Below are 15,581 nucleotides of genomic sequence, written 5' to 3'. Positions count from 1 at the left end.
ACATTTCCTGATGGAATGGAACCCTCCCCTCCACTGTCTGTGAGCGTCTCCTATGTAGGTACTGGATGGCAGCAGGGCTGCAGACCTGTGGGCCAGGAATGGGACCACCCATGAAGAGCAGAGACAGCCTCACTGGCTGGGCTCTGGGAGTCAGGGACAGAGGCAACCCAAGGGAAAGAGCAGGGAACCGTGTCTTGTACAATAAGCTAATTCAGCCTGGTGCTCTCTGGGTTGGCTTCCCTTCTGTTATCCTGATTCTTCACTAAAATCTTATGTGATCAGCTTGGCTTAGCTGTGCTGTGCTACAGACAACAGAAGAGCCATCCTGAAGGTTGGCAGGGAGGTGGCAGCACTGACCAGCAAGATGCATTGGAGCATTTCAGGGCAAAGAGCAAAGACCGTTAGGCCCACCAGGCTCTGTGTACCGGGCTCCAAGGTGACCCAGCTTGGGAGTGGCAGACAGGTCTCCCACTGTAATCATCATTTGAAGGAAGAAAAAAGAAACGACCTCTTAGTTTTTAACTCCTGGGAACCAACTACCTTGCTCACCCCGTCAAAGATATATTAAGCTACTTACTATTATCAAGGAAATGTGAAATGCTAAGGGGACTCGAATATAATCAAAAAGATAACCTACTATGGAAAACTGCTGCGCAGTGTCTACTGGCACGAAGGCTGACAACATATATACCACTCCTCAGTACGCACCCAGCAGAAATATATACAGACATCCACTAATGTTCATAGAAGCACTACTCATAAGAGCCCTAAACTGGAAACAACCAAATAGCTATCATCAGTAAAATGAAAAAGTAATTGGATGGAGTAGTTGTCCAATGAGACATTATACAGCAATAGGAATGAACTGCTATGTACAATAACTGGAGTCTCAAAAACCCTCCAAAATACATACTATATTATAAAATTCATTGAATCTTCAGAATAGGCAAAACTAATCTAACATTATTTTCTAAGATTTAATCTACTCTTGGAGTCAGGGCAGTGGTTAACTCTGGGGGAAAGAGTGATCTCTTCTTGATTGCAAAGAGAAACTTCTGGTGTTTTTTCGTTTTTTGTTTTTAATTTGGGTGGTGGCTACTTTGTAAAAATTCACTGAGCTGCATACTTATGGTTTGTAAACCTTTTATATATATTCAATATATCAATGGCCTTTCTCTCATCTGTCTGCGCACTTGTCCTGGGCTCCTTCATCTTCTTGCTGGGTAGGATACCAACTCAGATTTTAAAAAGCAAAATAGGCTGTACTTTCTAGGGTAACTATTAGAGAAAAAACGGTATAACTTGCAAACTAGTAGAGAGAAAGAAATAGAACTTAAAAAATCATCAATCCAAAAGCAAGAAAAAAAAGATATACAACAACAGGACAAATAGGAAAAATAAAGTAAGATGGCAAATTTAAACCATCTTTCGTTTGTTTGTTATTTGCATGGTCTGCTTTATTTATCTTTTAATTTCAACCTTTTTATATCCTTATGTTCAGCTGTGTCTTAAAAACAGCATATAGTTTTTTAAAACAGGTTTACTGAGATATAATTCACCTACCATACTATTCATCCATTTAAAGTATACGATTCAGCATATAGTTTTTGTTAACTGAATTTGAAAAACTTCCCCTCTGTCTTTCTACTGGACCATTTAGTCTTTTTATATTTAATGAAAAAAAAAAACCAACGATGCAAATAACAAACAAAAGAAAGATGGAGAACGTCAGATGAAACAGACATAAGGCAAAACACATTTTTAGAGATAAAGAGGTTCACTTTGGTAACGAAATATTCGATTTGCTAGAAAGATACAATTTTAAATTTGTACACATCTAACTGTGGTCAGATGCAAAAAAACTACATGTTCTATGATTTCATGCATATAACGTTCAAAATTTGCAAGACTAATCTGTGACATCAGAAGTATTCCAGTGCTTAAAGATGAAAGCAAGATACTGGACAACCCGACGACATAGCCAGGAGGCTGCAGTGTCCAGATTCTTGTGACTGTAAGAGTGAGATGACTCTGAGTTCCAGCAGTGATTTATGATGCACAGGGCCCAGCCCAGAGTGGGACGGTCACGTCCCCACATGCCTCTCCTCATATTAACGCTAACGGAAGAACCGTACCCAAAATGCATTATACGGCCATTGAAAGCAGAGTAACATAAGGTGCCAGCTAGCTCCAGCTTGGGGTAAAGTCCTGGTAAGAGTGTGGTAAATGCGCAGTGAATCAAGGAACAACTGGGAGGGGCGGTTTAGATTTGAAAGGTACAGAAACCATGCGGGCCTGCACTGGGACCTTTGCAGGTCCACATGTTGGACCTCCCCTGACTTGGTACATTAGGGCAAGTAAACTGAGGGTTTGGGAATCCATGCTTCTGTACCTGTGGCATGGAGGAGACCCTAACCCTAGAAGATAGAAGAGCTCACTCTCTTTTAGTGGCTTCTGTAAATTGGATGGAGTGACGGTTTCATGCCTTACTTGTTATCCTGGCCTTTACTGCTCTCAATAGGGGTAGAGCTCACACAGAGGTGCTCACATTGGTAAAGCAGAGCCAGCAACCTATGTGCACATAAACTGACAGTGGACGTGTCTATCTGCACACAGATGTGTATACATAAATGCAGACAGAGGTGCAGAGGTTGTGCCACGGCAGGCACTGCAGCGCTGCCGCTCAGCATCAGTGCCCCTTTTCTACTGGGCTCAGAGGATCCTGATTTGGTTTGGTGCAAAGGGGCCTAGCCCCAAGCTGTGAATCATGGTAGTCCTCTGCCCTTTGGCCAGTAATTGGTCAAGGGATGAGCATGTGACCAATGAGACTCCTGATGGGAGGCTTCCAGGAAAAAAAGTTCTCCATAATAAACACAGAGCAGCTTGAAGCAAAGGACTTTCCCCCATTTCTTCTTTTCTGCTTTGGGACCAGGACCTGCCATACCCACTGGTGACCGTGGCAAGGAGGCCAAGGGAACCTTAGGAGCCAGCCTTTGATAGGCAGCTGAAACAATTTTGGAATCTTGTACCTCTTGAGTTTGTTAGGTGAGAGAGTTAAACATCTATTATTTAAGTCTTGTTTGTCTATTCCATTATTTGAGGCCAACAAATGATACAGAGATAAAAGTGACCACAGAGGCTTCTCCCGGAGAGCAGAGGAGGACAGGAAAAGGAACAGCAGGGTCCTGGGGTGGGCTTTTGCTTTATGTGCAGTATCGAAAGTTTTTATAAGAAGTGTGTATTCATATGTTACCTGTATAACAAAAATAAAATTAAAAAAAAAAATTAAAACTGCAGAGAGAGAGAGGGAACATTCCTAATCCACAACAGCAGCAGCAAAAGAATGTCTGGTATTTCTTGGCCTCCAGAAATTACTAGAGAAAACTAATTTACTCTTCCATGAATAATTCTTCTCTGGGTCTCCATCCAAGCTTATGGCAAACTAATTTACTCTTCCATGAATAATTCTTCTCTGGGTCTCCATCCAAGCTAAATATTAGCTTGTTGGCATTCGGATAGATGAATACCTGAACCAATGAATGATTACATCGCATTTTATGACAACATGCTCTATAAATCTACAAATAACAATAGCATTACAGAGAGCTTCAATAACATTGTATTGGTGATTTCTATTTGAAAATGGTAACAAGGCATTTAGACTACACTCTCCTTTCTTAAAATCTATTGAAATCGATCAAAAGAATGGGGAGAGGGGAAAGAAAGCTTAGTCAATGTCCATAGTTCCAAACCATAAACTGGAAAATACAGCTGCCAAATCTATGAAATTTGGAACAGAGGGAGAATGCCAAAAGCTGCCAGACTTTAGGCATGTAGATGCTCCAAAAATCAATGTCATAGTTATACAGTGACCCTCTAATGGTGCAATGAGAGCAAGGGTGTGGACAGGCCCAGGAAAACTACAGTTATTTCCAGGGAGAAGAAACTAAAGGGAGACACTTGTAGAGAGCCTGCCTTTACTGTCCAGGACCCAGCCTGTATACCCTCAAAGAAATGAAAGGCAACACAAACTGACACAAAGAGCTCAAAGAAGAGATTCAGGAAGATCAAGAAAAGGAATATGGCAACAGAAAGATGTGAAAAGTAGACTGGCAGCACTCAAAAAACAAAAGGAAAAGTAAAACCAATACAGAGGGAAAAGCTATACCAGAAGCACTAAAGCAGTGACAAAGTGCTGAAAGAGAGATATGGAGGGTATACAAGAGGAAATCACAAAGTAACATTGAAAAGAAAAAAGGGGGACAAGTGATTATAGAAAATATAATAGACATGGAAGACAAATAAAGGATATCTAACAAATGCATAACTAGTGTTCCCATGGGAGAACAGAATGAATAGATGATAAAAGTTGTCAAAGATAAAATTGGGGAGGAAAATAAAATAGAGATGATAATCTATGTCTGAATTAAATTATAAACTAACTTTCAGGAAAAAGGGCAGAAAAACTACATTGAATTCTGGTGCTGTACTGAACTTCAAAGGATGAAGAATAAACCTACAAAGGTATCACGCAGAAAGATCAAGTAATCTCAAAGGGGAGAAGAAAGCAGGCTATAACCCCTCAGCTCTTTGCTGTCACTCTCAGCAGTCTTCTCAGAGAAGGTTAAGTCCTCCACTATATGGTTTCACGACACCCATAACCTTCCTTTGTAATGCTTATCATAATTATAATGGATTACTATTAATTGTGTGGCTATGGTCTTATACTGATTCTCCAGCACCTGGCACAACGCCTGGTACTCACTGGATATTCGATAAAGATCTGTTGAATTATTTACCTGCCCAAAGACAGTCTCCTCCCTAACATAGTCCTTTATAGGATAAAGAAACTAAGGCACAGGGAAGTTATCTGACTTATCCAAGTTATACAACTGGGAAGTAGAGAAGCTGGAACTTGAACTCAGGTCCCTGAAAACCCGTGGCATTGCTCTGTCCACTGGTCTCTAGCATTGCGTGAACTGACAACAAATTCATGTACCCCTCTTCCCCTCCAGCCTTACTTTTGGGTTGCACCAACAAGAAAACTGCTGAAAACAAGACTTGCTTTCCATTTGTTAGGCCATTTCTGAGCGGGTGCATACTTCACATGAAGATGTTAGCCCAGACTACCCTGAAACAGAGAGAGGCATGAGGTATAGACTTATATCCAAATTGCCTGCTTAGGTGGTTCTGTTTTCTTATCTTACTAGTTTTGACAACTATTTAAAGGAAGTATGAAAAATTCATAGAAAAGAATAAAATTATAAATTATTTGCCTCAGATTACAGAAAGTCTATAGTAAATACAGGGAAGGCAATTTTACTTTTTTTAATTAAAATGTACCCTGTAGGCAATATCTCCTTCAGAGCTGGTGCCATCTAGTGATAAAATAGCAGTTTTACATGCTCTACACACCTATTTTTTCAAAGGCATATATTTTAATCACAGAATAAATTTAAGAATATTTGGCCTGTTTCAAAAAAAAAAATGCTTTACGTCTAAGACATATTCTTGATAGGCACAGGCCTGCAAACACAAATTTTAATTCTAAATATGGCAAATTGGTCATCCTGGTTTGAATCCTGCTTCTGTCACTAGGTGGTTGGTTGGTTGACCTTGGGCCAGTCATTTATCCTATTTCTTCACACACTTTCCTCCAAGGGTGTGAAGTAAATGAAATGGTACATGTACGCTGCCTGGCATAACTTAATGCTCAGGAAAGGTCAATATGTCTTCCTCCCAAGACTGTCTACTGCCCTCCTGAAAAAAACTAACTGTAAGTCTATGGGAAATTGAAATCTTTTCCAGCTTAAGAACCCTTTAATTCATGGCACCTGCAACTGGCCAGCACAACGTAAAGGTTATGATGAAACCTTTCAGTTGCAATCAGTTAGTAAAACACCTCTGTTTCCTGGGTTGTAAAGGAAAGAGCTTTCCTGCTGGCTGGGATGTACAGCAATGTGGAGACTGGCATGCATACAGTGCTGGTGGGAAGGCAAAAGGGAACAACTGCTCCGGAGAACAATTTGGCAATACCTAATAGCGTGATCCAGCAAACATAGGTACATGTGCCAGATGTGCAAGAAAATAACCTAACATTTTCATAAGCAGGTGAGTAGATAGAGTAACATGGATCCATCTCAGAACTGTAATGCTGAGTGAAAAAGCCAAGAGGTGAAATGAACCGTTCAGTATAGTGACCTTTGTACAATTAAATAAAAAAGAATATCATATTTGTTTACTGATGCTTACTTGTAGTAAAAAAATAAAAACACGGACTTCTAGAATACATTCTAAATCCAAGAGAAGATGGCCTTCCAGAGATGGATGAGGAATGGGAGACAAAGAATTCAACACTAACTGTAATTTTACTTCTTTTGTTTAAAAAAATCTGAAGCAAAAAAAAAAAGGCAAGATGTCATTACTTGCTCATTCTGGAGAATGAGAACATTAATGTGTTATATTATTTCTTACTTTTCGATTGTCTTTTTTTCTGAGTTATAGACAATACACACATTCAGTTTTAATGGATGGTACCAGTTTTCCAGAGTAGTGGTACCAGACGACACTCTCACCAGCATTAGAGTTCCTCCGTGGCCTCGCCAAATCTGATATTGTTAGCTGTCTTGCTCTACTTTTCAAATTTTAAAATAAAAAAATTTTCCCTACTGTGCATGGGTCCTAGAGGTACCATGGCAGAATTGCCTAAAACATAAAATATCTGCCTTGCTAATGACAAAGAAAGTTGTATAGGTCAGTACAATCTCTTTTTCTAAGGGAAATGTGGTAGCAGGCCTCACTTCCAAAATAGTCTGGTGACACAACCCTATCTGTAAGCTCAGTCCAAAACACTAGCCCGAAAGTGTGCAGACTGAGAAACAGTGGGACTTCATCTCGGCCTTTCAGAGTTCTGCAGAAGGCTCTCCTCTGGGCTCCTGGCAGCCAGCTGCATGTGTCAGTGCTCCCCGCTATAGAGAAACCTAAACTCTGCATGTTAAAGTCTGTATATGTTAGTTCATGAAATACTCACATATGGATTCCTCAAAATAAGTTCCCCAGGAGCATTTAAAATATGATTCAATATACTGGAGGGTGATCGATACAGTATAATCAATATGAATATACTTTGATGCTGCAAGTCTAGATGTATAGTCACTATGCTTACTTACCATGTTATAGTGATGGTGAAACAAAGGGAAAGAAAAAGGAATTGTGCTGCTGTCTTTTGCCATTAAAGAAATGGCACTGTCCAGGTTTCAAAACCCTGGGAGCAGAGTTTAAATCAGAGCAGCTGAGTGTGGTGGAAAAATGGGCTCCTTCAATCTCTCTGTACCTCAGTTTCCCACGTGTGTCAGGGTCGTAAATGGATTCTATCTCATCGAGACAGATACATGCAAGAGCTTGAAAAAGAGACTCACATAAGGTAACCACTCAAAGAATGTCAGCTCCTGTGGAGACAAATGACGACACTCCTCTTGTCAGGCATGAATCTGAAGAAAGGTTGTAATGTGCGTACTGATATTGGAAAAGTAACAGGAAAATTAGCTTTTGGGGTCAAAGAAAAGAGCAAGATTTCTTAGTATCAGATGGAAATCTACATTGAGAACGTAAAGATGTTTCTGTCTTTGAAGGACTTATCTTTGACAGATAAAGGAAAAGTTCTAAATTCTAGCCTAACCAGATAGAAAATGAGATTGGACACGTTAGAAAAATAAGCCCCAAAACAAAAGCCATCAAAGGCAGAAGAGAGAAAAGAAAGTCCTTACTAATGCACTCTACGCAATTTACTATAAATAAATGTCAAGGTGCAGAAGAAATTCTGGAATGTGACAAACACCTGGTTTCTGTGTGGCACAGCATACACAGCATCACCAAGATCTCCCTCTTCTTTGCGAGCAATGACATCCCCCGACTCCTTGTAGCTAGATGACAAGTTCAAGTCAGTGTTCTCTTCCTCCTCGTAGCACAGCATTTCAAAGGATGGCAGAGAAGGTCTTCTTCCCATCTCACTCTGCCAATTTGGTCTATAGCAGAACATTAAAGAGAAAAATAAATAAATAAACCAACCACTTAACACTTCACATCGGTATAGATATTTGTATTAAATGCTCTGCCTCTGAGCCCCCACCATAAAAGTATTATAACTACATTACAAAATATAAACTAAATGATTAAGTCATCCACTATTCCATCTCTCTGCACACTCTTAAAATTTCTTCCTAGTTTTACCTAGGTTCTTATAGTTCTTATCATGCACAGAAACAATCTGCCTCGTTGTTAACAAGTTTTTCAAGTCAAATGTTATAAGACTCAAGTAGTTATACCAGTTTAGTCCACCATTCCCCTGACTATGGTTTCCGGCTCCCAATTTTCACTGTTATAAATAACCCTGTAAGGGACATCTATGTGTATATGATCTCTTCTGTATTTAGAATTAGTCCTATAAAACAAACAACCATATGGTAAAACTGCTGAGTCAAATGGTATAAACATTTTGTGGGTCTACATGCAAACCACACAAAATTATTTCACAGATCATTTCTCCAATCTGTAACAATTTGCCAAAAGAATTTAAATCTCACTGTTTAAATGTGCATTTCCTACCAAGACTGAATATTTTCCATGTATTTGTGTGCAAATCATAGTTCCTCTAGTGTAAATGGTCAGTTCACGTCCTTTGTCAATTTATCTACTTTGCTTCCAGTATGTCCATTCCAATTTGAAATTAATTTTTTAATTTACTAAAATTAAAACCTTGACTTCATATTTACTATATTTTTCCTATTCTATTAGTTTTATATTTTAACATACATGATTAAAAAAAATTTTTGATCTTCTAAATTCTTAGCTTAGCTCTGAGTTTTGATAAGAGTAGATACAGGATTTCATGGCCTTATTTATGTATGTATATAGATCGATCCTTTCATTCAACAGGAATTTGTTTTCTATATGAATTAGGTGAGGCTCAAAGCTGATATCTTTCTCCACTGTTGCTAATAAATGTACTATTGAGTGCTTTCCTCTTTGATCTGTGGGGCTGCCTTTATTAGAGATTCGATATGCTTACAAACACTAGTTCACTGAGGGCATTCATGCACACCTCTCTATTACTGACCCAGTCTTCCTCTGTTTTAACTACTTCAACTATACATTTTAAAATATATTGGGGCTAATGCAGCCCATCCCCTGGGTCAACAGTCTTCCTTCTCAAATTTCCTCTGATGGCCATATCTGCTTATTCTTTCCAATAAATGTAAGAATCATATCCTCAGCTTCAGTTCTTATTCAGCCAAAGTATAATTCCTACCAGGAAAAGAAACAAGCTATATTCAAACATCTCACAATGGAGTTAAGATTAAAATACGGAAACCAAAAATATAAACATGTCCTAGAAGAAAATACACGAGCACTTCTATAATGCTGTAGTAGGGAAAGTCTTTCTAGATTTGGCAATGATGACAAACTACAAAGAAAAGACTGATAGCGATCACTACACAACAGAATATTTGGTATGTAAAAACAAAAACAAAAACCAAAATTGAATAAACATGAAAGATAAAAGGCATATTTGATCCTGCATTCCCCACCCCCTTGCCACAAGCCCTTAAAGCCCTCAGTGTCTGCCTCCGGGAGCAACACCAAACCTCGAACAGAACCCCAAAGGCGTTCCCAGCCTGGCCCCTGCCCACTCCTCCAGCCCCATCTCCTATGACTCCCCACTGTACTTGAGTCCTTCCGGCCATAAACTCCTGCCTTCCACTGTTCACATGTGTCATGCTCCCTCTTTCTCTGTCTAGAAAGCTCATCCCAGCTCTGCACTGACCATCCCCCCAACAACTGGGCCATTCCCACAGGATTCCTGCACATCCCTCAGTGCTCCCCTCAAGGCTCTCTTCCTCCTGACCCCCTAGCCCTATGTTGGCATTAATCCAGCTCAAGCGATAGAGGAGATGATGTTACAGAAGAAGAAAAGTTATATTATAGATGCCAACGAAGGTAAAATCAGTATGAATGTTCACCGAGGAGATACGTGAGAAGTGGTGAGTGACAACTCTCTCCACCTAGGTTGTGGCACAGAGAATCCTACTAAAAGCTAAAAGCAGCACTGAATTCAAGGCTCTGTGCTGTCATGAAAACGATCAGTGTTTTCACAAGCCATAATTTAACAAGATCCACTCTAGAGAAAATTCTGATACCATTCAAGAGCAATTACTGTCCCAGGACAGTGTCCCTTTGACAGTGGTGATGAAAACTTGAGTACTAAGCTCTAGTCATAACCACGTGCACATGCACACACGTGAGCTGCTACTCCTCTGCTCTGAGGAAGCGGAGCAGCGACGTGGTCCTTACTGATGCCTCAGCTCTGAAGTGGTGGCATAGGGCTCGATGAAACTGTCCTTTTCAACGGAAGTCGCGTCACTCTCAGACCGGGATCTCTGACGAGGCTGAGGAATGGCAACGGTCCGGCCAGTCAATGTTGTTGCTAGAATGACCGCAGCCAGAGCAGATCTATGGACAAAAGCATCGTGGTGAGTCGGTGAACTGAAGGTTGGACAACGGGATACATGAACTAATCAAGGTTTATCTTCTGTTCTACAATGTTTAGTGTTCATCTACTGATGACGTACTTGCAGTCTGTTACACGCCCTCAAACAATCTAATTTCATTCTCACTTCAACAGTATGAATAGATATTATCATCACCTCCATTTTCATATAAATTTTATATAAATTAAATAACTTGCCCAAGATTCCTAGCTTATAGGAGATGGAACCAGGTATCTAATACGGGAAGTCTATATTCCAGTGGTTTTCCTGTTAAAATGAAAGATCAGAATTAAAAAAAACCCAGAGATATAAAAAGATACAAAAGATTTTAAAATCTTGTTAATTATTCAAAACTATAATATAGGAAAGATAGAGCAATAGATTTACCCTCCTACCTGAAAAAGCGAAATAAAACAATGGACTTAAAATTGGCCCAGCTTACTGCCTGAGAGAATTTCCAGGTCACAGCACAGGAAGGAGGAACTGAGGTGGGGCCAGGCAGACTCCCTGAGCTGTAGAGATGGAGCTGAGAGTCCAGGAACACCAAGACAGACAGAATTTGAAGGACAGAGTGCCAGAAAGGAGACAGCTGAACAGAGAGAACTCCAGAAGTCTGCAAGAGAGAACTCTAGAAGTCTGCAAGAGTGTTCCGCAAAATGCTTCTCAGTGCATGAGTGTGAGGAAACTGCCCCAGGCTGGAGGAAGAGCCGTTCACAAAGATTAAAGGAACAGTGCTGGATGCTTACACACGGTTGAGGTCAGTGTCTGTTCCCAAGAGACAGACAGGAAAAAGTTATAATTCATGAGACATTGGGTACAGTACTCTAAAAGGTCTTGCTTCAGTAGTGGAGAATAATTAGCCCTAGATTGAACATTGCTCCAAACCCTGCCTAACAAATCATAAAAGCAAGACCCAAAAGATCAAACTGGTTCCAAGTAATTCAATTGCATCCCAGTACAAAATTTAAGAAGACTTACAGGGATACAAAAATACTAGCACTCAACAACATAAAACTCACATCGATCAAGGATAACCAGGCATGCAAAGGGATGGAAACACATGACCCATAATGAAGCGAATAATCAATCAAAACCCATTCAGAACGGAACACATATATTAGGATTAGCAGAGGAGGACATTAAGACAGTTATTATAACTGTATTCCGAATGTTCAAAAAGCTAAGTAGAGACATGTAAGATTATAAAAGACTTGAACGTCAGGAGATGAGAATCACACTGGATAGGATTAACAGCAGATTACACATTGCGGAAAAGACTAGTGAAACTGAAGCCAAAACAATAAAAATAAAAAAAACCACCACAAAATGAAATATAAAGAGGAGAAAAAAACAATTAAAATTTAAAAGAGCACAGTGAGATAGATAAAAAACACTCCTGTTTTATCTTTTAAGCCAGTCAGTTTTGGTGTAATTTGTTACATGGCAATAATAAGTAATATAACAGCCTTATTGTCAAATGGTGCTGGAACAACTGGATACCCACATGCAAAAAAAAAAGGAACTCCCACACCTCCCACCACACAAAAATGCACTCAAAATAGATCATAGACCTAAACATAAAGCCTAAAACTATAAAACTTCTAGAAGGAAAATACAAGAGAAAATCTTTGTGAGCTTGGTCAGGAAAAGATTTCTTAAATATATTGAAATCATGATCTGTAACAGGAAAAAGTGACAAGCTGAAATTAAGAATTTCTGCTCCTTGAAAGATACAGTTAAGAGAATGAAAAGATAAGCCACAGATGGGGAGAAAATGTTTGCAAATTACATACTTAATATAGTAAAAAACTTGTATCCAGAATATATGAAGAATTCTCAAGATACAGTAATAGGAACACACACGATCCAATTTTTAAAAGTGCGCAAAAGGTTTAAACACTCTATCAAAGAAGATATACGAATGGCAAATAAGCACCTGAAAAGATGCTCAATACCATTAATTATTAGAAAAATGCAAAATAAAACCATAATGAGATACAACTACACATCTATTAGAATGTCAGAAACTTAAAAATATTGGCCAAGACAAACCTTCATGCTCTTCCTCGCCAACCTGGGCCTGACAGAATAGCTCCCACAAGGAAGAGTGGTGAGAGAAGAAAGGGCCACGCTGCCAACAGTGAGGTGGCGACCAGAGAGAACCCCACCAACATTGGCAGGTGCATCCACAGAATGAGCTTCCAGAGAGGTTCCTCTTAGGCATTCAAAGAGATGCAGAAATTTCCCAGGAAAGAGACAGGAACTCCAGATGTGCACATGGACTCCAGGCTCAACAAAGCTACTGGGCCAAAGGAATAAGGACTGTTCCATACCTTATCAGTATATGGTTGCCCAGAAAGTATAATGAAGATGAAGATTTGCCAAAGTCTATACATTGTTACCCATGCACCTGTCACCACTTTTGAAAACCTTCGGGCAGTAAAAGTGAATGAGAAGAGCTGACTGTCAAATAAAGTTACACACACACACACACACCAAGTGTTGGTGAGAATGTGAAGAAATTGGAACTCATAACCTGCTGATGGGTACATAAATGAAATAATAACTTTGGAAAATAGTTTGGCAATTTCTTAACAAATTAAATATATACCTAGTATATGACCCAAGTATTCCAATCCTAGAATTTATCCAAGAGAAATGAAAGCATATGTCCAAAGATTTATACATAAATGTTCATAGTAGCTTTATTTCTAGCAGCCAAAAACTGAAAACAACACAAATATCCATCAGCAGGTGAGCAGATAAACAAATTGTGACATATCATATAATAGAATACTACTCAGCAATAAAAAAAATGAATTATTGATTTTCACAATATGGATGAATGTCAAAATAATTAGGCTAAAAGAAGCTAGCATAATTATTTTGTGTAATTCCATTTATATAAAATTCGAGAAAATGCATACCAATCTATAGTGACTAAAAGCAGATCAGGGGTTGCCTAGGAATGAAGGTAAGAGAGGGTTGGACAGGAGAATGGAGGTGGGAGGGAGTGAGGGGCTGGAGGGAGGAATTACAAATGAGTGTAAGGAAACTGTGGGGGATGATGGATATATTTATTATCCTGATGGTGGTGAGGGCTTCACAGGTGTAAATATGTGTTGAAACTTACCAATTATGCATTTTAAATGTGTACAGTTTATCATATGTCTATTATACCTCAAAAAAAACCTGTTTTTAAAATGATAAATGACTGTCTAAAGCAAAAATAGGAACAATATATTGTGGGGTTTATAACATATAGAATTAAAACGTAAGACAACAGTAACACAAAGGATGGGAAGGAGGACATAGAGGTAAAGCGCTTATACTACATGTGAAATAGAATAATTGAAGATTAATGTGCATGCTACTTGAAAATAAAAAGATTTAGAAAAATGCCAAATTTGTTAAAGCCATGTTGATTAATTTGGGTTTATAAAGATTACAACCAAGGTATTTTTGTAAAGCACGAGACCAGCAATTTTCTAATGAGTCTACGGCATGTTTGCTATGAAAATGATGTGTTTTTTTTTGTTTGTTTTTCTGCTTTATAATGGAACATAAAGCTAACCCTCTCACTGTTGCTGCTGCTACACAAACATTTAAGTCCTAATGACATAACTAAAGGGTTGTTCACACAAACACTGAAGAGCTTGACAGACCTTCAAGTGCATCACAGCAAAGCCACCACGTGTCGGCTATGAGACTTTGGGCAAATGACAAACACTTGAGCTCAAAAGAGAGATGCCAACAGGACTTCTCTCATGGGGTCACTGAAAGGATATAATGAAATAATGCTTCTAGGGCACTTAGTAGAGTCCTTGGCACAGAGTAAATACTAATAAATGGCTATTCTTGATATCAAGATAGTACCAAAGGAAAAACAACACTAAAAGTATTTAAGTGTTTATATCGGGAGGCATACGATATATTCCAGTCTGAAAGAACAATAAAAAGAAGGCACTGCCCTTGAATGCAATTTGTTCTCGTTGCTAATAGTCAAGTCACGGATCCAGGTTATCGTATAGATAAAAAATAGTCTGAAATTCTCCTGTGTCTAAAATCACAGGCAGGGGTCTTAGATATAAAATGAAGTCAGCTCTCTGGTTAGAAGCACTGGAGAATGGGGAAACCAATGCCTCTTCCTTCCTTCCCGCGAGGCAGAGTTATGTTTAAAAAGAAAATTATGTGCACAACTCAAATTGCTTTTAACATTTGATATCAACTGGAATATTTGGGCTTTAGTGTTTTATATTTTGAAAAATACTAATTGCATTCAATTATGAAAAGTGAACACTCCATACACCTAAAAGGGATAAACCATTATCCTACAGAGAAAGCATATTAAATTATGCAACCATGATAAATATTTTAAAGGACAAGATTCTAAACACCCTACTTGTAATTTTCTTACCAGTTGGAACAATTCCAGTTCCCACCACTTGGTGGCTGAGCACAAAGGTGACCTCAGTGCCTGCTCACCTGAGACTCACCTTGGTCTCTCTGGAGAGGGGTTGGGGCTGCGAGGAGGAGGTGTCCGGGGCACAGCTGGCTTCGGTGCAATACTGGCCGCAGGGAGAAAGCCATGGATGATGTGTTTCTGCACAAATAAAACCCAGCAGAGGTCACTGGTGTAAGGAATCACCTGCATCCTGCCACCACTCGTCTCTGGGCCTGAGAGGGGACACGTGTACTGGCTACCCAGGGATGTACCCCACCAGAGAGGTCACTCTACCCTTGCTACCCCCATCCCCCAAGTGCCCAGACAAGCATGCCCACCCAGGGAGTGCCATTACTGCTGCCTATTGTGGGGCCTTCTCAGACTTCCCTCCTCAGAGCAGCTTCCCTAACCCCAGGAGTCACCTTCCAGCACCTCCACTTGTCTCACATCATGGCCCCCAATGACCCTACTCACTTGCCACCCTCCTGCAGAATGGAAGCTTCTTGAGAGCAGACAATCTTCTTGTCTTCACTAACCCTGAACTCTAGCACTTAGCACATTGCCCAACAGCTGGTAGGGGCTTCATAAAG

At 39.6% G+C, this 15,581-nt stretch overlaps 1 protein-coding gene across 2 annotated transcripts in view; it reads right to left on the bottom strand.

Annotated features, from left to right (window-relative positions):
- CEP89 (centrosomal protein 89) overlaps positions 1–15,581 on the bottom strand; it is a 65,423-nt gene that overhangs the window by 46,826 nt on the left and 3,016 nt on the right. Inside the window, exons 2-4 of one of the 2 annotated variants that reach the window (XM_039888599.1) lie at positions 15,044–15,150; positions 10,351–10,509; positions 7,838–8,024 (exon numbers count right to left, since the gene is read on the bottom strand). In XM_039888599.1, the coding sequence (XP_039744533.1) occupies positions 7,838–8,024; positions 10,351–10,509; positions 15,044–15,150 (453 nt within the window). Of the gene's footprint in view, positions 1–5,021; positions 5,132–7,837; positions 8,025–10,350; positions 10,510–15,043; positions 15,151–15,581 lie in introns of those variants that run through there. The other variant, XM_039888600.1, reaches the window with a different exon arrangement.

Source organism: Pteropus medius, unplaced genomic scaffold (genome assembly GCF_902729225.1).
Source record: "Pteropus medius unplaced genomic scaffold, Ma_sr-lr_union100, whole genome shotgun sequence".
Classification (NCBI taxonomy): domain Eukaryota; kingdom Metazoa; phylum Chordata; class Mammalia; order Chiroptera; family Pteropodidae; genus Pteropus; species Pteropus medius.
This window is presented reverse-complemented; position numbering and strand designations above follow the sequence as displayed.